This window comes from Coptis chinensis, chromosome 7 (genome assembly GCF_015680905.1).
Source record: "Coptis chinensis isolate HL-2020 chromosome 7, ASM1568090v1, whole genome shotgun sequence".
In the NCBI taxonomy this organism is placed as follows: domain Eukaryota; kingdom Viridiplantae; phylum Streptophyta; class Magnoliopsida; order Ranunculales; family Ranunculaceae; genus Coptis; species Coptis chinensis.
In genome coordinates, this window is record NC_141462.1 from 91,383,945 (window position 1) to 91,408,421 (window position 24,477).

The window sequence follows — 24,477 nt, forward strand, 5'->3', positions numbered from 1 at the left end:
TGGATATTCAGTGGAATGTGGATCATACATGGTGTACAAATATTTTGGGGAACAGTGGGTCTTACATAGACATCGATACTACACCTAAAAGGCTAAAATGATACATACAAAGTATGCAATTGCACAAAAAACCAGTGAACTTCGTGAAATCATGGAAAACGGCTTCTAGGTATCTTGCATAGTTTGCATAACTGCATAAGAGCATCTTTAGGAGTGATATCAACCTAGCACTAAACACCAAATTTCTAATAATTTGGTGTTTTTTAAACTCTAGGAGAGCTACATGTTGATGAAAACACCAAAAAAATACCAAACCAAACATCAAATCGGCCAATATTTGGTTTCAGGTTTGATGCTGTATCAAATCACTCATACAGTTTTTCACTCATGCAGTTTTCCGCATGGGCTTGGGCTGCTAAATGGGCTTCTATGGCGCGGTTTTGGCAAAACCGCGTGGGTTTGGGCTTCTATGGGCGCGGTGTTGGCAAAACCGCGTGCGCTTTTTATGAAAATTAGAACTTTGGAGCTGTTTATATAGAAGTAGCACGCGGTGTTCTAAAAACCACGCTGTTTCTGAAAACCGCGTAGGCTTAGGCTTGTCAGTTGGGCTTTAGTGGTGCGGTTTTGGCAAAACCACGTAGACTATATGGCGCGGTTTTGGTAAAACCGCGTAGTTGCTTGGTGAAATTTTGATGTTGCTCCTAAAATTGCTTGGTGTTTTTTTGGTTCAAAATTTTGGTGTTTTTTTGGTAGCTCTCCTAAAAATGCTCTAAGCTACTCAAAGTTTTAGGCCCTTTAAAAAACAGGCACAGTGTGCAATATCAATTGCTAAAAACCCAAAAAAACTCAGCATCAAACTTGCACGCTTGGGTCGTCAACAGTTCAACACAATTATACGTACGTTGTGAGAAAATGTTCATACATCAGTAAACAAACATTTAAATACATATTGTTTGGGGGAACGAACATTTAAACATTTAAATATACATCAGGAAACGAAACAAAGTTAAATGGTCAAATCTTGTTTGGGGGCGGTTGGTGATTCCTAAATATTCTTTCAATGCTTGGCAAATATTCTCTGAAAGTATGCCTACACAGGATAGACTAGTGTATAAGAAGGTTTTGCAAACTTCTTCATGCTGTTTTTGCAACAATAGCAGAGAAAATTCTAAACATTTGTACTTCGATTGCTCCTTTACTAAAGAGATTTGGTCTAATGTAAAACATGTTATAGGCTTGGGGAGACAAGTCGATCATTCAAATAAGGAGTGGTGCAATCTTATCAATATGGTACGAGGAAAATCACAAAAGGCGAAATTGATCAAAGTGTATATATGTGCTACCATAGGTTACATCTGGATTGAACCTAATAATAGAAGGTTTAATGGAATATTTTCGAACCTGACAGTCATCAGTAACATGTTATATATTGAGGGATATGAAGCATTACTTGGAGGTACAAGTGGAGGAGCTTAAGGATACCATAAGCTTACGAGTTTTTGCTGATCAAATATGACTCTCTTTCAAATATAAGAAGGCAACAACCAAATAGGTTAGATGGCTACTCCCACCTACAGGTTATATTAAGTTGAATTGTGATGGTTCAATGAATATGGAGGATGTAGGATATGGTGGTATGGCTCGAAATGAACAAGGTCATGTCATTTTTGCGTATTCTGGAGGAAGAGATGTTCACTCAATCCTGTTTCAAGAATTAAAGGCTATTCAGACTGGGATTAGTCTATGTATTTGTTTCAGCAGTAAACTGCTTCAACAAAACGAGAGCAATGGTAAAGAACATACTAAGAAACAGAGGAATTTGATGTTGGGAGAGATGAAACTGAACCAAATAATGGCTACCTACGTACCCAAGATCTATTCTCTAGGAATCAAGTTTCCACGTAGTTCCTTATGAAAAATAGTTTGGTATTTATAGAGGTAGAGTAGAGAGTCCTTGTAGCTCAAGTAATCTTGTAGCTTGAGTAATTGTGATAGACTATAACTCTCAACTGATAATTATCTCTTTGATAAGAAATGAATCTGGACATAAATCAATGTACATTAGTGGCAAGCCATGTGGCTAAGGTTCAACCTTAGACACATGAGTTAATGGGCCTATACATCCATGGTATTGCAAATTGGGCTTTAGCCCTGTCGATTAAATGAATAAAATAGAGACCCCTACTAATGGACGTTTGCCACGTAGATGGGGGTTGAAACACCGCCCCCTCTTTGTCATGCGAACAAAGTTAACATGGCAAAGAAGAGAAGAAAAATCAAGGAAAACTTGGAATAAGAAAAGAGTAAGCAGAATGTATAACAAAGTGTCGTGTGAACGTAAACGATTGGAAAATAGACAATCGGAAAAAATTCGTGAATTATTGGAAACGAAATAATGTCAAATTAACGTATATGGGACGCATTGTAGTTAAAAAATGGCTGAAAAAATGCACAGAAAAAATTTCGAAAGAAATTGATTGCCGAAAACTTTACCGAACGCATCACGTAACAATACGAAAGTTGATTTCAACGACGCGTGCCAGGGGAATAGCGATAGCAATAGTAGGATTAGACCGTTGAAAACTGTCGAGAAAAATTCGCGAATTATTGTGAACGAAATAATTGGAATTTGAAAAATGTACAATAGTCAAAAATTTGTTCCGAAATATGAACATGAGTAGTGTGAAAGGTGGGCATAAAAAAAAATATATATATATATATATATATATATATATATATATATATATATATATATATATATATATATATATATATATATTTATATATATATATATATATATATATAAACCGATGAATATCAAAATTGACGTGGAGGGCAAAAATTGCACATATGGAATTGTAGGGAATAGAATACTAATACATATTAGGTGGTACGAAACAGATTGAGGAAGTGAAAAATACATCCATGCAACTAATAACTATGTTTGCATGTGAGAACAATTCCTGTTGTTATCCTTACATAACTAGAAGATGTGCATGTGAAAACACCATAGAAAACTAGGACTCCAAAATTAAATCCGGATTGAATAATGCTTATCATCGAGTCTCCCACCTTAAGTCGGTTTGGCTAATAGAATTATACAAGGACTGAAATACTTGACCAGCGCAAGATCGGGAAAGAATATATAAACAGAAGGAACATGATAATAACTAATCAAAAACAGTGAACACAAGTATAGAGAAAATAAAACCAGTCCCGGCCTAGCACAAATCTTAGAGAGAGAAAAGTTACGAGCTAGCACTGATAACCGAGAAAAAACACAAGTAAACTCTACTTTGCTAACAAAACTACTACACCATTGTGATAGTGATCGAGTTTTCGTACTGTGCCATCGTAAAGTTGGCGAGTTGACGAAGAAAAGGTTAGTACTGTGTTTGTTTATTTATACAGTCCTCTGGTTTCAAGTAACTCCTCTCCTCATCTTCTTCATTCTTTCTTAACTATCGCACCAGTAAAAAGCCGATCGGAGAGTTCACGAAATAAATTGCTAATTCAAAAAGCTCACCCTGGTACTTGGACGCCTTTAAAATATCATTTTGCATCTTGCCTGATACAACAAGATTTGAGAGCTGCTATATATATACCTGGCGTGTATACACAAGTTCCTCAAGGGAACCGGCAACGAGCATGCGAAAAAACCCCAACATGTCGTCTTTGCCCATAGCGAAAACGACCTATCCCGGGCTTGTAATGCCCATGCAGGATTCCAATTTGGATCAAATAGTACAACTCTAGTAGCACTGATGAGATTTAAACCCAGTCCACTAGCTCGAGATTTAAACAACTTGTTTGGGCTTGATTTGAACTCATCAAGAAGGGACATGGCTACGGAATATCCACCTTTTAGCGCATCTTGGATTCCGATTATATTGTGGTAAGTAAACTTTGCGCGTTATGCTGCTGTTGTATCATAACGTGTTGAACTCTTGAACTGTTGAACTCTTTACGAGTTGAACTGTTGAATTGTGGTAATGAACTTTGCACGTTTTTTAATTTTATGCATGGCTTTTGAACTGTTGAACTCTTTCCTCAGGAATTCCTCTGCATGGATCATTTGGAGATGACAAAAAATAAAACTGTTGGTGTTTGGAGCGAATTCCCTCATGAGCTGCTGTGGAAGAAACGTGGTGAAGGCGATACTGATGGCGCCCATATTCAAACTGATATTAACAAACATGATACGGTGCAACGCCCTCTAAGGAAGGGCACCGTACTAGTGTCCCATTGATATGGCCCGGTTCACCCTTGTGGACTTAGTGAACCCGGTTTTTGAGCTATCTAACTCGTTTATTTATTTATTTATTATTTATTTATTTATTTATTTATTTTTTATTTTTTATTTTTTTTTGTAGGTAGAAACGATCGTATCAAACAAGCGAAAGATAATCGAGAAGAAGAAAACTTGATGACGATCGTAGATTTGGTGAGGTGGAAAGAAGGTGACAGATACAACGAACGCACGACGTCACGGCGATGGTCACTTAAAGAACTACGGAAAATATATACTAGTACTCGAGAGATTTGAGATGGACGAAGTGTATGAATTTGAAACAAATGTCGAAGAAGATGAAGTAGTAATGGCATACTCACAATTAAGTTGCGGGAGTGCAATTCCGTTGAGCAAAGAAATTGCGCAATTATTGGAGTGGTGGCAAATTGCACCGGGACAACTGCCAATATCGTTCTGGTTAATCATTACGAGAGCACACCGTTTACAAAATGAATTTAACAGAAGGTTCGGGGCTCAAGAATTCTTCGCGTTGATACAACCGAAAGCCATACTGACGAAAGGGTACATAAAATTTGAAGTTGAATTTAAGAATCCAAACAGAAGTTTTAAAGGGTTCCCAAAAGTATATACCGGATGGGATAGATTTCTGTACCGCTTTCGAGGGAAGTGGAACCCGACATAGTTTAAAGTGTCGAACAAATTTCGAGGTAAGCCAAAACATAAGTATTGAAAATTGTACTATAGTAAACTATTGACTAACATGAGTTATTTTGTGTCTAACAGAAAACGCGAGTATACTACCAGACATTGAATTGGACAAGGAAGTGGAGAACAACCTTCGTTTCTTCTTTCATGAATGTTCTGACCAAAGATTGGTAGATCTGAGCTACTTTGATGATATTGTTGATTTTCGACACTATGGGGGTATCGAACGACGGTCCGATTTGTCCAGGGAGACCCATAGTGAAATGGCGAAGAAGAGTAAGAGTATCAGAAATGCAATATTTGGCAGCGATAGCGATAGTGAAAAAGAAGATGGAACATAATTAACAAAGCGAGAATTAGTGCTGAGCTTGCCAAACACAAATAGCGAATTGTACAACAGAAGATGTTCCACAAGAAAACGGGCGAACGGAGACCAAGAGAGACAACCAACGTCACAATGTATTATGCCTCGAGGGACGAGACTACAATGCACAAAACAGCCCGCATTTAAATATAATACATTCTCAACACAAAGAGGAAAAGGTATGTACTGTAGAAAACATAGATATGTAAAAGTGTGGGGAGATGTAATATCTCACTCTGGTTTGGTATATACAGGAAAAGAATGGCTGGGAAAAGAACGAAACAGTGATACTTGCAAAAGATAGTGCAATGAAGAACACAAAGTCGGCGGGAGAAAACAAACGGAAAAACAAAATGCAAGAGCAAAGAATCCAATGACCACTGGCAAATACTGTCAAGGGTAATACTACGCACGGAGGAAAACCACATAATCTGTTAACAGTAAGTTGACTGTTGAATTTTACTATTGCATTAGGATGGTAAAAAAATTTGTGTCCAACACTAATCCGATGAAATTGGTAGATGAAGCAGAGATTGTCAAGTCTGGAAAACAAAGCGAAGGTATCGCCAGGGACCACGCCAATGGAGGGGCTCGAAAAATATCGAAAATGTGACCCGAATACGGAGAACATCGGAGAATATGACAGAGCAGTGTCACTGATTTTCGACAGTATGAACCAGGTATGATAGTATTTTTTTATCAGTTATTGCAAACTTGTGATTAAGTCTAAAAGATTGATGAAATCAGATATTTTTCGCCGCAGGTTAAAACGGCGGTAGTATGGGCGAAAGAAGTTCACGAACAAGTCGCGAAGAAAAGTATCGTTCTGAATGAAGTCAATGCCATAGAAGAAATAAGGAAAGTGAAGATACTCAACTGAAAATTGGAAGAAACAAACAAAGCGTTAAGCGAAACCAACAGAGAGTTAGAAGACGAAAACAAAGACTTAACCGAGCGGACGGAAGAAGCAGAGCAGAGAGCGTACGAAGAATTTGGGAAAGCCTATGAGATAATGGAAGAACACAAACACTTAAAAGCAGATGTGATAGAATTGAAGTCACTCGTGGCGACCAAAGATCAGGAACTTAAATGTGCACAAAAAGAGGTAGAGAAAAATAACAAGCGAATGACAGATTTGAACGAGCGGCTCGGCCAAGATCACGTGCAAATGGCACATTGTGAATTGTCCGTAAGGCAATTGACAGTGACTTTAATAGAAACGGGAGATGAACTAGAACGTGAGAAGATGAATTACAAAGATTTGGTACGAGTTGCATATGCGAAAAGTTGGTAAGGAACCATTGGATTTTCCCAAACCAATGATCATGTAATTGTGAGTATGTAATACCATAGAGTTAAAAATTCTTTTTATAAAAATAAAAATATAGTATGTGTTGGCAATTGAATATCATTGTGAGGTTAGATAACATACATGCAGAAAACATACAGTGTTGTTGATTTATGAATGTAAAAGAATGAGACGCCCCCATGTAGAGAGAAAACCCCACCCAATATAAAACCATTGGAGAAAGTTATTGAAAAACAAAGGGGACATGATCGTCCCCAATGAACGTAGTGATTCATGTGTCAAAATAGGTGTACCGAACGTGAGGCAAGACCTGACAACTGTTGGAGTTGTCACAGGTGCAAGGGTGTTACCCTTGTACTGGGACCAAAACAACGTCGTTGCCTTAGTAGTGGAATTTGTGCGGATATTGTAATTTGGGAGTATTGCAATAATTGTACCAAGCAAGAATAACCATCTTATTTACTCGGATTTCCTTCAAGTAGGCATGAATGCGACTTACTCAGACTGAAGAAGCCATAATATGGATGACCTCTCTGGAATTAACGTTAATGAATGATATTGTTGAAAGGAAGAGTACAGAATAATAGAGTAATGTAAAATGACAACCAAACATATGAGAATGGAATTTGAATACCTTTATTGATGGATAAAATAGAACGAACTACATAGATGGATAGATTTGTTATTGATGGAGTAATGAAAAATGCAAAAAATTTCCTAACGGTAAAACTTGCGAAGGTGGTAAGCATTCCATGGCTTCTCTATCATTCTTCCAGAAATAGTACGGAGGAAATATGACCCCTTAGATGCTGGACGATCTATGATGTAGGGTCCTTGCCAATTTTCTCCAAACTTTCCTGATTCTATTAGCTTTAAGTTTCTACAGAGAACCCAGTCCTCAGGAGCAAAAGACTTAGGAAGGATCTTCTTGTCGTAATTCCGTTTCATGTCAGCTTGATACTTAATAAGTTGTTGTAGTCCCTGAGAGCGAACCTCAACAATAAGAGCTTTTGACTGAGCCAAAGTAATGTCATTGGAACCTGTTTCAACAGCAACTTACCGAGATGTACTGGAAATCAGTTCTGTAAGTAAGACTGCTTCAGCACCATATGCAAGGTTAAAAGGTGATAATGCGGTTGAATATTTTGGCGTTGTCCTATAAGCCCACAAGCAATTTGGTAACTCCTTGACCCAATTTCCTTTGGCCAGATCAAACGCCTCTTTAGGTTGGCCAAAATCACCTTATTGGTGGCTTCGCCGGCCTGCCATTGCTTCATGGATGATAAGGTGCGGAGAAGTTATGCCGTATCTTCAAATTAGCAATTTAACCCGGCGAATTTCTTCAAAGATCAAATTGTTTACCATTATCCGATACAAGTGTCTGCGTAGGATGCCAAAACGACAAACAATATTTCTCCATAAAAACATTTTGACGTTGGAAGCATGGATTTGGACCAAAGGCTTTGCTTCTACCCATTTGGTAAAGTAATCGGTTGCCACAAGAAGGAATCATATACTCCCTGGAGCTTTAGGTAAAGGGCCAATAATGTCTAAGCCCCATTTGGCAAATGGCCATGGGCTAAGCATGGGATGCAACTCAGTAATAGGGAGTTTACTCATATTTTCGTGCTTTTGGCATGGCTCACACCTCTCAGATAGGTGTTTTGCATCCTTTTGCATCTCTGGCCACCAATAACCCTGTGTCATAGCCTTATGAGCTAAATTTCGTCCCTTGGAGTGGCTTCCGCATAAGCCGGAGTGAATCTCTTCCAAAACTTGAAGTCCTTCCTGTTTTGAGAGGCATCGCAACATAGGGTTTAAGTCTGAGCCTTTGCGATATAATTGCAAACTTCCGTCAGTAGCAGATATCACCAAAAACTTCCATGCATCACGTTTGATTCTTTCAGCGAGTTTTGGTTCTGGCGGAAGTGAAGAAACTTGCAAGTAGTGAATATAAGGAAGACACTAATCTTGCTTATCGGAGATCATCACTGGCTCTGATAGTATCATATCGGGAACTTCAGGATTATCATCTGCTTCATGTACCAACTCACTATCTGTTTCGGGAGCGAATTCAGGAGGAACAAATGGATCCATAGATTCTAATGGAAGATCCAAAGTATGGTCATGTTGTGAATTTTCCATCTCCCTTTTCCGCTTCCAAGTCATGATTGGTGCGATTATCGATGGTCGATTTATTTTGCCAAGCGTATAAGCAAAACAAGTAATTGCTTTCATGTACATACAAGTCATGCAATTCTTTTTCGGTAAAGTTAATGCTTGGCTCTTTCTGGAACTCCACAGTGGTGTGTCTTGACTCTTCGTTTCTAACGGCGGCGGAGAGATAAGCCAATGAATCAACATGACGTATGTCATTTCGGGGTCTTTGAGTGATAGAGATGCTATCAAATTGTCGAGCAAGGCTATGTATCAAACCAAGATAAGCCACCATACGGTCATCTCTTGCTTCAAAAGACCCGCCAAACTGATTGGCCACAAGGTGAGAATCCGCGGTATAACCGAGCTTTAGCCTCTAGTTTCAAAGCTATTCTCAAGGCACAAACGGCAGCCTCATATTCGGGCCGTTATTTGAAGCATGGCGGCCAAAGGCGCTATTGATTTCTCAATCTTTCCACCGGTTTAACAAAAACGATCCAATTCCGGACCCAGATTTATTATGGGAGCCATCTGAGTAAACAATCCATAGGTCAATGGGATTAGGAATTGAGTTTGCAAGTTGGACTTCGTCGCCCCCAGTTATTGGTGGCAGAATGTCTTCCATAGATTCTTCCTGGAGCAAGAAATCGGCAATAGGAGAATCATCAATCAGAAAATCAGCTATCAAAGAAGCTAGAGCATGTCCTTTTTCAGCAGTACGACTTTCAAAGACAATGCTATATGCACTAAGATAACTTTCCCATTCGGCTAATCTGCTTGATTCCTGTGCATTACGAAAGATCTTGCGTAAGGGATACTCAGTTAAACTCTAACCAACCTCTCCTGGAAGTATGGTTTTAACCGACGAGCGGCATGAACCAATGCAAGTGCAATTTTTTCCATATTTGAATAACGAGACTCAGCTCCGGTTAACGTCTTACTGATAAAAAAAAACGGGTCTACCATCATTGATGAAAAGAACAGCACTAACAACTTGAGTTGTAGCTGCTAGATATATGCCAATAGGTTGACCCGTTGAAGGACTTGTCAATATAGGAGGACTGACCAAGTATTTCTTCAGTTGTTGCAATGCCATCTCACAATCAACGTTTCAAGTTGCCGTCCTCTTTAAAGTCTGGAAGGAGGGATGACAACGATGGAAATATTTAGAAATAAATCTATGAAGAGCTGCAAGCCGACCAGTAAGCCGTTGAATTTCCTTCTTATTTTTTGGTGATGGCATATCAATAACGCATCGTGATCCGGATCAGATTAGCCTCAATACCTCTACGAGTCATGAGGTATCCTAGAAATTTTCCAGAAGAGAGGCTAAAAGAACATTTGGCGGGATTGAGTCCCATGTTATACTTGTTAAGCCTATCAAAAACAAGTTGAAGATCGGAAAGATGATCACCAGTAAGCTTCGATTTAACGACTATATCATCGATATAAGCCTCCATTATTATCCCAAGCAGATCGGAAAAAATTGTATTGACAAGCTTTTGGTAGGTTGCACCGGCATTTTTCAGACCAAAAGGTATAACAGTGTAGCAAAAAATGTCTTGGTCGGTAATGAAGGCGGTGAACTCTTGGTCATCCACATTCAAAGAGATCTGGTAGTACCCTGAAGAAGCATCCATGAAAGATAGGCGTTGGAATCCCGAAGTGGCATCCACTAGTTCAGAAATTCGTGGCAATGGATACGGATGAATCGGACAAGCTTCGTTAAGGTTTGTAAAGTCAATACAAATTCTGATTTGTCCGTTCTTTTTTGGCACTGCGACGACATTTGCAAGCCATTTTGGGTAAGTAACTCGTCGGATAAAGTTAACCGCAAGTAGTTTATCAATCTCCTCTTTAACTTTAAGCTTCCGATCAGGTGCCATTCTTCTTAGTTTTTGGCGAACTGGCCTAAAACTTGGATCAATGTCAAGTTTATGTCAGGCAACAGAAGGGTCTATTCCAGGCATTTCCTCAATTTTCCAAGCAAAGATACGCTTATTTCGCTGTAAAAGGGAAACCAACTCTTTTTGTTCTACGCTTGAAAGTTCAGCGGAAATAAAAGTGGTTTCTTCTACTGAATCTCTTACTTGTACTTCCAAAAGTCGATCCACTGTAGGCGGCCCTTGCACATGAGCCTCAATATTATAGATGGAGGGCACGCCGCTTGGCAACTGTAACTTGGGCAGGACACTTGCAAGAATTGTATTACCACGAACTTCAGATTTTTTATAGTCATCCATTGCTTTGTCATGACAGGCATGGGAAGATACCTGGTCACTACGAACCTTGCAAATATGCCCAGAGAATGGGAACTTGACATACTGATGAAATGTGGAGACTACAACCCCCATGGAATGTATCCAATCTCTGCCCAAAATTGCGTTATAGTGGGAGCGACAGTCCATCAATAAGAAATCGAGCTCAACTTCTTTGTTCATTAATTTGATTGGTAAGGTAATTCTTCCAACCGCTGAAAATGTTGTCCCGTCAAAACCGATGATAGGATTGTCTTCGGTGATGATCATACCCTCGCGAAGTTTCATCTGAGAATAACATCCACTGAAAATGATGCCGGAAGTGGCCCCTGTGTCGATCATTACCCGTTGAACACGAGAAGCACCTATAGACACATAAATTATAACTGTGTCATAATGAGGGTGATATACACCAAGGAGATCATCATCAGTGAATCGGAGGGGCTCTTCTTCAGAAGTTTCGGTCTGGATTCCTTTGACAAAATCGACTTTGTTGATACGGTTAAACTCACCAACATAACTAACTTTCAAACGCTTTTGATTCTTACCCTGACTTTTAGAAAGAGACTCAACATGAGAATGGCAAACATTAATGACATGCTCATAAGTTGCAAAGAATCACTGTTGAGAGTTTTAGTAAGATACTCGTTTAAAAGTCCTTTTCTCCACTAATTTCGAATCGACCGGAGAGAGCGACAAAGTTACGTGGTCATGGCCATAGTCATTATGGAATTTACACCGTAAGGCTTTGTCCCTTGTACCTTTGGTATCTTCGAAAAGTGGATAAGGCGGGGAAAAAGAAGATTCTCACTTTTCAACTTCTCATATATAACGAGTACTTGGCATTGGCGGGGGTCGGTTTTAGCTCGGTAGAGTCTTTCCATCACGATTGAAATTGACTTGCTTCCGATTGTCATTCTTTCCATCGTTATGTTGTTGATCCGACCGTCCTTGCCCGCTTAGAATTCTTCTTTGTCGGAAAAATCTTTTACTCGAATATCTTTGTCTCTTGCTCGCTACCGATAGGTTCTCCTCGACACGGATGTGTTGTTCAGCCCTAACATACGATCATTACCACGTTTTAGGGACATCTTTAATTAGAGAGTGGTAAAGATCCCTTACAATGAAATTCGAACTTCGTCTCTTTCATAATATAATGCTTCTTTAAAGGCTTAAAAGAAGCATCCCATCGTAAACTTCGAACATCTGTTGTCGCTTTCGAACCTAGTAACAAAAGTACGTAACTTTTCGCCACGTTGTTGTTTGATGTTCGGAAGTGAGTCGACATCTTTGGCGCCTTGCAATTGTGGCGAAACGATTAACAAACTGATTTTCTAGTTCATTGAATTGGTGAATTGATCTTGAAGGCAACTCACTAAACCAGCGTAATGCTTCTCCCTTTAGAGTTGATGGAAAGAGCTTACATATGAGCGGATCATCGCCACCCCAATATAACACCAATTTATTTTTGAACGATAGAACATGCAAGATAGGATCTCCTTCCGACTCATCATAAAGTTCAAAATCGGGTTGTTTGAAGTCGGGATGGTGGTAAGCTTCCTGAATGTCGAGTGAAAACTTATCAAGTACGCCATCATTGATTGTTAAGTTCTTCATTCTTGCATCCCTTGACTCTCTATCGTTAAGTTTTTTTGCAATCAAGTCTTTCAACTATTGTTCTGTTAGAGTTAAAGTATTGGCTCGAACAACTGGATGCCCCCGGTCGTGCCCATGTTGAGAAGGATACCTTCCATTATCTCTTATTGGAGTTAGAGATCTTTGGTGGTACACACGATCAACTCCGACTGGTGATTGTCTTTGTCTATCCCTGTAACCAGCCTGTCTAGGCCGGTTGTCACCCTTAGCTGGGTGGTCGGTATAATTATACCACTTCCATGCTTTTTGTTGTTTTGCAGGATGCCCGCCTTCCCAGTCATGTCGGACATATCTCGGATGGCGGTCTTCCCTAAAATTGCTTCTCACAGGTAAATCTTCCCTTTGAGATCGGACATGTCTAGGGTAGTAGTTATCCCTGCCAATCCGATTCTCCCCATAAGTACGGGTAATAGGGTCATTACTCTTAGAGCGTGCACTGGTTGATTGTGTTTGAGAAATAACACGTTGCTGAGGACGATGAAGTGGATCTTCAAGACGGTCCCATACACTAGAATGGCCTGCGTCCCTTCGTGGTCACTTTGATGTTGTCGAATTTTGTAAAGACTCAAATTCTCGTTAAGAGTATTTTTGTAAATTTCATATCAAATCTAGGGTCGTTTATGTAAATTGGTTGTCGGGTTTATATTTCAAACGTATGTAACTTAATGAAACTTAACTCCGACTCATAAGTCACGTTAGGTAAGCGACCCATATGCAAAAATTTGACAAAAATGCCGGTTAGCGGCTTTCTGCGTTCGAAGCGGGTACGAGTTAACAGCTTACACGCATGAGTGGGTCATCGTTATAGCATGCGGTGGGATAGAATGTAGGAAATTAAATTTAAGCAGGAGGGGCCGGAAAAATAATCACGACGCGAAGTCAAATGAGTTAGTGGTTAGGAGTGAATTAGGACCTTAAGCCTAATTGGGGATATATTAGGCTTGGGCCTTAATAACTTAAAACAAAAAAAAAAATCGGCCTAAACCAAACAAATTGCACGACCCCAAATCGCACCCATCTTTTCCCCAATTTCGCACCTCTTAAAACCCTAAGAGAGAGAGACTCAATTCTCCCCAATTTCAGTGATCAAAACCAAGAATTCAAACACCCAATCCTTAGAAACTATAAACCCAAGTGTGAAGCTTCAAAAATTGAGTGGAATTTCGTCGTAGTTCCGCGAAAGGTGAGTTAAATTCATTTCAAATTAATATGTAGATTCAAATTCAATAGCTTGAGGTTGCATTGATGAAATTGAACTAAATGGGGTGGGTTTTAATGTCGGCAATAGCTTGTTTGGAGAAGGAGAGCTTGCGAAATTTGGTGGAGGAGAAGCTAGAGTGAGCGAAAATTGGGAGAGAAGCAAGCTAAGGAGCTACTCGTGCTGACTCGGTAAGAATTATAAATATTCAAGCTATTTTAGAGCCTTGATGTTAGTTCATACTTGTTTAAGATCACGTTGAGTATCGAGTGAGTGAGAAAGAACACCTACTTAGTACTATTGGATTAAATGTGAAGTGAAGAGTGGAATTTGTTGTAGTTAGAATTGGGAAAAATCGTAATAGTTAGTGGGATTGATAGATATGATTGGCGTTGACGTGCGGTCCTATAGTGACTGTAAATGACTACAGAGCCCTGTCAGAGGAACAATGCTAGCAATGGCCTGTAGCTCTGTTAACTACGAAACCAAATTCTTAACGTCGAGATTCTTCTCGACTTTCGTAGGTAAGAATTTCCTCGTTAGTTTGATAAACTCTAACGACCGACGTATACATATGATGTTATAGGAGGAATTACGAGTGGATTCGGCTAAGCGGGTTTGATTCGGTTAAGTGGGATTGAGGATAACGGAGCTTGCTAAGGTAGGAACCTACATACCAATATATAGCATACTTATTTTCATGCATGATTGATTTGTTTAAATTGTTAAGAGATAGTTTGCGTATCAACCATGCATGTATATATAGTATTCATGTTTTGTATTTGTATTTTTCCGCGATATAAACTAAATATACGGATAGCTTTTGTGTGAAAAATGGTTTTTGTGAAATCGGGGTAGCGGGGATTTATTTTCTTGGTCAAAAGAGCAAAACTGGTTTTGGGAAGGGTTCTCGTCTCATGTCTCAGTAAGGAGACAGAGAGATGGATTCTGTAATGCGGGTAAGGAATAGCCGGTTGTTTGTAACTAGGTGTGAGGTTCTGGATTGTTCCCGGGATGGTTGTTGTTATTTACGATGATTCGCCGTTTGGGAATCATCGGTTGTCATTTACTATGACTGGCCCGTTTGGGAGTCATAGGTTGCTTTTACTCGATTGTGGGAAATCTAGGAACTCACACCTACAGAATCAACGGTTTAAAAGGAAAACTAAATATGTAATTATAGTATTTTAAAATAACTTGTAATACGAGTATATATATATATATATATATTACTATGCTTATCACGAGGGGATTTGGAAAAGAATTGGTGAATTCCTATAAAAAAGGAACTGTTGTCGCATTTCCGGAGACGGCAGTTCGCTCTAGGATTCCAACTGTGGTGTATACCTTTCGAGGTGGTGGGCCACCTTTAAAGGGATGCATCACAGGATATAGTCCGGGAATTTCTTTTCTACTTTTCCAGATAACCATGTTTGTACGTGTCACGCTGTATGGTGATTAGTTTGTGTGAGGTTACATGCTACCTCGATGAGGTTTAGACGCGTGGAGTGAGAGTTTAGTCCACTCTGGATGTGTGTCGATCCCGAAAGCGGTCTGCGATCGTCGAACGGTTGACCACCGTAAGTTAGGTGACACTGTATGGGGGTCGTGGTCACAGGGCCCACCTGAGCCCTAAAAGCTTTGGGGATTTTGTGTGTACGAACACAACAACGACATTTCAGCTCCCTGCCGGAAAAATCAGGAAAACAACGGTGTATGGTTCATTAATTGGAAAGTAATTGAACCGAATTTGCCTGCGGATCGGGCCGAAAGTACTACCGTACCCTCACCATTTTAATAGGATGCAGCGGCCACAATAGTTATATGATGATTGTGAAAACTATATTTTGAATATTAACGAAGCATGTCCAAATGATTTCTGCTAGTTAGTGATGTATGTATATATAGTCACGATATTTGAATACTTTTATGCAAACCCTGCATGTTTTAAATGTTTTCTATAAGTAGACTATTTATTGGTTATGTGCGTTTCTACTGGGCATAGTTGTTGCTCATCCTACTTAACATTTTAGACGAGCCAGTTGCGGAGGAGGCTTTTCCTAACCCTAGCGATGATGGTTATGGGGATTTGGGAGGATTCCCTTATGCTTGACGAGGGACAGAGTCAAGTTCATATTTTGGGTTGTATAGAGATAGTCTAGTTTATTCTTTTGTTGTATATAGAGAGCATAACTCTTTTCTTTTGGTTGTATAGAGAGAGACTAGTTTCTTTTGTTGTATATATAGAGAGCTAGGTCATTTTGATGTAATAATAGATGTATTTGGCAACGGTTCTCCTTGTTTTGTAGATATACCGTCATATCCCTGTAGTAGTTAAAGTTAAGAGTAGTATATATGGTTGTTGGATATATATATGGTTGGAAGGATGAATTATGGGATGTCCAGGGGTTATGACAGGTTTATGACTGGTTTTTTGTATATGAAATGTCGATTAAACAAAGGAAACTCTGCCGAAATTTCGTTAGAATTGGGATGGTTAGCCTCGAGATTCACTCCTCGTCCTCGGGATGTGTGTGTTGGGTCTCGGGGCGTGACAAATTTGCAGCATCGTTCACCGGCCTTTGCCTCTTTGCTAGCTTCCTTCTCAAGTTCCTATTTAAAATTTTGACTCGTCGTAACTCACGCTCAACCGTATTAGGGGTGAATTGGTTGTTACTATCACCTTTTCCGTTAGTTGGTGTGAGAGTAATGTCTGCGTCCATATCCATGTCAACTGAAGGATTGACATGGACAGACGGCGGACCGCATGGAGGATTACTGACTTGTCGGTTTTCTTGTTGCAAGACTGTTAGGGGTGGTGGCGGCACTTGTACTGCCTTTTACGGTGGAGGTGGCGGAGGCGGTGGCGGTTCTTATACGCTCTGATTGGATGTTGAGAATTGATCCTACCACTAGGAGCAACTTGATTGTTCAACCGTTCTTGCATTGGCGATTTGAATTTCAAGGGTTGCTAATCCTATTAGCGGAGGAATATCTCGACTATTTGGTCCGCTTCTTGTGCTTACCATCTTGATTGTTTCCACGCGATAATGAATTCTAACTTCCCCACGATGGCCAATTATGTTTCGGGCAAGAAACTACTTCAACACAACGAGCAATGGTAAAGAACACACTAAGAAACGTAAGAATTTGATGTTGGGGAGATGAAACCGAACCAAATAATGGTGCCTTCACGCACTCCAAGATCTATTCTCTAGGGATCAAGTTTCCACGTAGTTCTTTATGAAAAATAGTTTGGTATTTATAGAGGTAGAGTAGAGAGTCCTTGTAGCTCAAGTAATCTTGTAGCTTGAGTAATTGTGATAGACTATAACTCTCAACTGATAATTATCTCTTTGATAAGAAATGAATCTGGACATAAATCAATGTACATTAGTGGCAAGCCATGTGGCTAAGGTTCAGCTTTAAACACATGAGTTAATGAGTCTGTATATACATGGTATTGCAAATTGGGCTTTAGCCCTGTCGATTAAATGAATAAAATAGAGACCCCTACTAATGGTCGTTTGCCACGAAGGTAGGGGTTGAAACAGTATTGATCTTGGCTATAGGAGGATCATAGTGGCATCTGACTCACTAAGAGCTATCCAAATTTTTAAAGATATCGAGACTTCACCATGGCAATCTGGTGGCTACCATTAGAAGACTTATGTTTTCCTTGGTTGATGTCCTTTTGATCCATGTATTCAGAGAAGAAAATAGAGCTGCAGATCACCTTGCAAAACTCTCGTTAGGCGAAAATATGGAACCTGTTGTTTTTATTCCTCCTTTTTATGTATCAAGTTGAATTCTATAGTAGAGGATGATGTAATGTTAACTTATGAAAGGTTATAATACAGATGGGGACCTACAAAATCCATGCATCTTTTCCAAAAAAAAAAACATTTAAATATATGCCGATTTCTCATATGTCGCGATATTTGTACGCAGAAAGTCTATTTAAAGCCGCTCATCATTCAAAAGGCGCGTAACCTCAGTTTCAATTTTGTTGGCGATTCAGACCTTGATTTGCAGCTCTCGTCACTATTTTATCTCTTGAAAAAGATGAACTGATCTGGCTCTCATTTCTAAGGTAGATTGATTTCCCCAAATTATCAGTTAACTGTATTATATAAAATAATATTACCATACAAATCAATATTTCATATCCAATTTATTCAATTGGTCACACCGTGTGTATATAGGAGTCTTGAAAACTTATTCAATTACAGTGTAGGTCTTTTTAAAAACCATATTAAATGATACTGAGGCTGGAAATGCCCAGGAAACCTGATCGAATATGGAGCCAATGGAAAAGCGCTTGGAAGAAATGAAGCATAAATTTGAAGAGAATTCTTTGAATTTGCAAAGTTTGTTAGAAGAGAAAGAAAAGCTCACTCTTGCTTGTAATGAAGGTAATGCGAGTACCCTTTTTATTTATTTATTTATGTGTTGGTATTTGAAATGGAAGCCTTGTGCGATTTGTTTGTTTTCGTTTACCAGAGATGAGGAAGATGCATTTGATGGCAAAGGATCATATCCAGAAGAATTTTCATGAGCTTGAAAAATGTATGTTGAATTTGGAATCTTATAAAAAAGAGATTATGCTGGAGAAGTGTGAGTCGCAAAGTGGCGGCAAGAGAAGGAAAGTTTTAGATGACAGGAATGAGGTATTATTACTTCTATATACATGTTCATATCATAATGGTTAGTGATTATTGATTACTTACCTTAAAATTTATGGAGTGAACTATTTTTTAGAGCACTTGAAATATCTATATTACTTATCCACAATCACTAAAAGTCTAAAATTGTTGCAAGTTTACAACTGTTCTTTTGGCAGATACTTAACATTTGAGTTTATATTCACAAGCACAAGGGGTCGGGCACACCCACCATACAACAATAGGTCTCACTTGACTCCAATATTGAGAGTTTGAGATTATTGAGGTCGAGAAAAGTTCTTTTGTGATAACAGACTTGTTTTGGACAGATGTTTGATTATTCTACTTTCGTGATTCTTTTAGAACAATGATCTGCTTCAAATGCCAACGATGGAACAAGCAAGAACCAACGAACATGTAATGAAGCTTCTTGAAGTTCAAGTGGTAATTTACGTGTTAATTTAGCCTATACCAAACATCATTTGAATATGTTTGTTCTTTTCTGAGTCGATATCTGATATCGTCACTCTTTCATGGTTTTTCATACCAGTGGGAGAAGGAGATTCTTCATAAGAGAATAATTCTATTAGAAAAAAATTTAGATGAAAAGAAAGTGTTGGAACTGGATATGAATAAGCGGATGATGGAAATGACTGAAATGTCGAAAGAGAAGGAAAGTGACATGGAAGACCTAGACTCCTTGAATAGAATGCTTATAGTCAAGGAGAGAAGGAGCAATGATGAGCTGCAGGAGGCTCGCAAGGAATTGATGGATGTAAGTGAGTTCTTATAATAATTTTTCCCTGCTGGACTATACCCACTTATTGAAGATATCATGTTTGTCAACACTATCCTGTGACTTGCCATACCAAATATTTCTTCCTAATCCTATGGAAGTTATCGAAAAACAAATTTTTTCCATGTGTCCATGTGTCAACACCATTTTCCTGAGACCACTCTTGACAGTTCTGCAGATTAGGATAGCTTTATCCCCATTATTTTTTTTTAAGATTCTGTTCATCTTGTTGCATTGAATTCAACCTACAATATTTCTTTTCCTGCAGGCCTTGAATGACACTTCTCGTCAAGCTTTTGTCGGAGTAAAAAGAATGGGAGAGCTTGACATCAAACCATTCCAAGATGCATGCCAGCGTAAATATTGTTCTGAAGAAGCAGATGTGAAAGCATATGAGTTTTGGTCGTTGTGGAATGATTACCTAAAGAATCCAGAGTGGCATCCTTTTAAAAGAGCTAGTGGCATGGTTAAGTTTAATATTCCACAGTTCTTTTGAACCTCTCTGTTATATATGTTACTGATAGAACTTCCAGTGTTTGCAACTATCCCTCCCTTTCCTCTTCTTTATCTACACAAAGGGCATTATGTTTGCTCTTTAACTAGAAGTTTTGCTTCTTTATGGTCTCTGTGGCAACTGGCAAGTTTAAACTACTCTTAAAGTTGCTTTAATCTTCGATCTGTATGACTAAGCATAATAATATTAATGTACTAAGTTTATATGTGATGCAGGATATAGTAGATGACAAGGAATCAAATTTGAAAGACCTTAAGAATGAATTAGGCAGCAAGGTGTACAATGCGGTTGCAACAGCCTTATTGGAGATGAATGAGTACAATCCCAGTGGAAGGTATGCAATACCGGAGCTATGGAACTTTGAAGAGGGAAGAAGGGCAACACTGAAAGAGGGAATCAAGTTTATATCAAACAAATGGAAGAAACAGAGGCACAATTAACCCCTAAATCTTACATCAAGGTAGAGTGCATTGTCCTCTTAAGGATTTGAAGCTTTGCAGTTGAGTTTCTGGTCTATTCAAACTTCATAAAAACCATATATAGGCCCCTTACGATCCGAAGTGTATGCAGTGATTTTGTACTGAAAACATAGCAGATGAAGGTTTAACTCGTTAAAAATACATCATTGGTGCAGAGTCATGCCCCATTGTCCCTAATGAAGATGTGTATGGAAGGTGCGTGACTTCGTATAATGGTTTCTCTGCGTGAAGTTCTCTTTTTCATTTTCTTTTTTACTTCTTGGTGGTTGTAGGGTCTCCCCCCCAAATACACAAAAAAAAAGTCTATTGGGGGGAGACCCTAATATCCCATCTGGTGGGGGATGTGGAAATCCTAATTGGCTCATCTTGGGGGGTGGGTGGGGTGGGGTGGGTAATACTAGTTAACCTTTTTTTTTTAATTGGATAACAGGGTTCTGTGCATTGACACATACACATGATTGATTTACTAGGTCCATCTCTAAAAAAAAACTTTGCTATTTGGATCTAGCATTTGCATTCCAGAACTACAAGTTAACACTTTCAATTAATCCAGCTTATAATAAATGTATTCACAAGTATTGTGTTATCGATAAAATTTTTAATTTCTAGAGGCCCCTGTGTTCCTTATCTCCATGTAGAAACTCTCACTAACGGAGTCCCATTCCATTCCAAGGCCATCTCATTACCATTCTGTCCTTCAAGACATACCTTGTACGAACCTTGCCCTTCTTTCACTAGTTCTTTAGCCTGAACTAGATTTTGTCTACTCAATCTCCAACCCTCTACTCCACATCCAGAGGGAAGAGCAAAACTTTCCCTACTGTTACTCCACTTCTGAAGGCAAGCATGAGAAGAGACACATGGTGCTACAAAGAGACAATCCAGTGCTATCCTTGCTTCTCGAAGTTGCGAAGGAAAATGCCAGTCCATAGATTCAAACAAAGCATGGAAGTGAATTATGTGGTTATTGAAGAATGATCCGAATCTGCAATTTATCTTTTTCTCCTCTAGATGATCTCCATCACCAAAAGTTATAATACCTCTTTTAGTCGATCTTCTGATTAACACTTTAGCTATTTCGATGAACTCCATTACGTTTCTTCTATTTCTGCCTATTCTCATGTGTGGGAGCCCCAACATGCAGTTAAAAGCCATCCATTCTCTTCCGTCATCTCTTCTCATTCTGTTCATATGGTCAGTAACTAGCTCTTCTATGCTCATTTCATCAACCTGCAACATCACGCCAAAAGATTTTGCATAATCATAGAGCCTCTTCTTTGTATCCTCAAACCTCCAATTGGGAAGTACACAATCGAAGTCCTCATCCTTCCATTTAATTGATGTCAACCGTAGTGTTCTTCGCTGTCCCATAGCCTCAATTAAGGGAGGCCACTGAACACCTTCAGACATGTCGAAATTGACAATGTGAATAGTCTCTGCATCTGGAGGCATGGCTTCAAGTATTGCCAAATTTGCAGTGAGATGGGCAAATTTTCCGTATGGAAAAATTTGGTAGAAGGCCCTGAATGCTACCTCATAGTTTTTTGTTGATTCTTGAAGTAAAAAATCATCTTGATTGTCCCGGGACTGGAACAAGTAATATGCAAGACGTTCATCTACTGTTTCCCCTGCTGGACTAACTTTTCCTTTTATGCATTTCAATATCATTTCTACCAGCTCTGCCTGTTCATTTTCCATTGCATCTCCATATGCCTTCAGAAGATGAGGAAGAACCAATTGGTTATCAATTTCCATGTCTTCCCTTGGCAAGATAAGTGACCGTTGGATTAATGATGACCCCACAGACATATCAGTTGACTTCACGTCACTTGATGGGATAAGACAATCTTCACCTTTTTCTTTAGTAGAATTATCTGCTGAAAGAAAGTCACTCTCACAACATTCGACACGCGGAGAAAAATCATCAACCTCACCACTCAGTAAGGTATCACTGGACAAACCCAACTCTTTCAACTCTGCTGAATTTTCAATTAGGGAGATGGCATGTAAATAGTCGCCATAAGTTGGAAAATCAAGAAAGCTAGCAGGGCATATGGTCAATAAGGGAGAGACAGGAGATATGTCGTATGATTCCTCAGTGACTGAAACTGAAGAAGAGAAATCACATTCACCCATGTCGAAATCCATGTCTAGATGGCCGTTTAGAAAAGATTCATCAGCAGATGGGTTTATGATGTTGTAGCATGTCCATGAGTGATGAAGAAGGTGCATTTGAGATTGCATGCTTTGTTTCGGAGAAGAATAAGAAGAAGACTTATTTTGGAGGTTTGGTAACAGGGTAGTGGAGATTTATACAAGTCAAGATGTGCATTCAGGAGACAAGGCCAGGAGTTTACAGGGAAAACGACGTAAAGAAGATAATTACTGCTTGTTTCTTCCAATGGACATTCTCCATACTGTTTTTACCGCGTAATTGCTGCCCATTTATTCCAAATTTCCAATAGACTTTCTCCATATAGTTTTCATCGTACAGTTACAACCTGAAGCGTCATTCCTCCTTGGCAGTTTCTTCATAGGTTCTGAAATCTTAAGTTTCCTTCTTTCTTCCTTTCTTTTTTTCTTTAGATAACTATATATGTCTCTTTCAAAGTGATTTACCATCCTTCTCTTGGGAAACTTACCCTTAAACGACGACATTAGCAACAAATTATTTGCATGTCTAATGGTCAGAGAAAAGGCAAGCATATAAGTTAACAAGCATTTTGTGAATATACTGTATCTTTTAACTTAAAGTCTATTTTCATGGTTTAATATTAAGCTTGCAATGTCAATGCTCACTTTCAACTGGTCATTGTTGATGACCAGAATGATGGCATGTTTGAGTCGGGTTTTGTAGCTTCCAAGTGACCAGCCACAAACAATTAGATTAATAAGAAAAGATCCAGTGTAAATATAGAAGATGGAAGTTTGCTGTGTCAGCATTACGGCTGTGTTTGGTTCGCTGAATTGTGTTTCAGCTAGAAACTAAATTCTTTGAATGGGTTTTCTTTGAACGTTTTGTCAAGAATGTGAAATATCAAATATCTGTGTTTGGTCCCCCCCCCCCCAACACACACACAAACACCCAATCAAAATATTATAGGCCAGATTTTGAGTTGATCACTTGGTTATGTTTTATGAATAACATTCTGCCTCTATACAGTAGGTATTTATGTAGTAACCATATTACAAAGAACGTCACAGATTGATGTATCCAATCAGGAAGTTCTAAAAATATAGCAGTTCAGCAAATATGGGAGGAAAACATTAGAATGAATTGTGGTACAATTGATTAAAAAGAACTCAAATGCGGGAGTCATATGCATCATCATTGCACACCATCAAAATTGTCTAGATACTAACTTTTCAACAGTGTGTTAGACAAAATAGAAACAATTTAATAAAGGGAGGGGTTCTAGGGATATATATTAGAAAAACACCTAAATAAACTCATGATTTTTAAGACATTTCTAAGTTTTGGATTTGACTAATTTTTTTTTATAAATATGATCTTCCAACTACTTAAAACATTTTATCACAAAAAATTATTCAAATCCGAAACTTGTAACCCCATCTAATGTCATCAACAAATTAAAAAAAATTGGCTAATTGTGGACAGTCCATTTTCATCATTTTTGATACTATATTTGGTAAGTTTAGAAATTTTTAATTTTTTTGATTATTTGTTATAAGTTTGTTTACTTGTTTTTCAAATATATGTCCGTGAAACCCTTCCCCTTTAATAAATGACCAGAGTTTGCAAGGATTGTGCGATAGAAGGTGGAAACAGTCACTATCCAATCAAAGGATTGTGCGATAGAAGGTGGAAATCAGTCACTATCCAATTAATTTGCAAGAACCTGCTGAATCAAAAGCAATTGTAGTGTACTTTGGGTGAGAAATTTCGGAATCGCAGAATGGATAGTACAAAAATAGCAAGCTGACAGGTAGAAGTTAAAGTGTGTAGGACTCTACCAGCCTATATCTGTCTTATGTTGTTGTTAGAAATTTATAATACTAAATTAAACTCACAAAGTTAACGTTAATTTGCCCATATGGCCCCCAAAGGTTTGAACGATGATTGATTGGTTTTCGCTCTGACTTTTATTATGGTTCTTTCCTTG

General features: G+C 38.7%; 2 protein-coding genes across 6 annotated transcripts; one reads left to right on the plus strand and one right to left on the minus strand.

Annotated features, from left to right (window-relative positions):
* The first annotated feature begins 17,855 nt into the window (after nucleotides 1–17,855).
* LOC147489927 (factor of DNA methylation 1-like) lies at nucleotides 17,856–24,477 on the plus strand. 5 transcript variants are annotated; one of them, XR_015201746.1, is made up of 9 exons: nucleotides 17,856–17,993; nucleotides 18,186–18,315; nucleotides 18,404–18,570; nucleotides 18,928–19,008; nucleotides 19,115–19,339; nucleotides 19,629–19,826; nucleotides 20,090–20,334; nucleotides 20,445–20,548; nucleotides 24,108–24,477. XR_015201746.1 is itself a non-coding variant. In XM_086572001.1 (8 exons), exons 2-7 carry the CDS (start codon nucleotides 18,201–18,203, stop codon nucleotides 20,312–20,314), a joined length of 1,011 nt encoding a protein of 336 aa, XP_086428127.1. In that variant the 5' UTR covers nucleotides 17,856–17,993; nucleotides 18,186–18,200; the 3' UTR covers nucleotides 20,315–20,334; nucleotides 24,108–24,477. The 5 variants fall into 5 exon arrangements, 3 of the variants coding, with proteins under 3 accessions (XP_086428127.1, XP_086428126.1, XP_086428128.1); XR_015201745.1 differs by having other exon boundaries at nucleotides 20,090–20,548; XM_086572001.1 differs by lacking the exon at nucleotides 20,445–20,548.
* On the minus strand, nucleotides 20,978–22,501 carry LOC147489928 (protein NODULATION SIGNALING PATHWAY 2-like). The gene has a single exon (XM_086574770.1). The coding sequence runs from the start codon at nucleotides 22,499–22,501 to the stop codon at nucleotides 20,978–20,980; it is 1,524 nt and encodes a 507-aa protein (XP_086430896.1).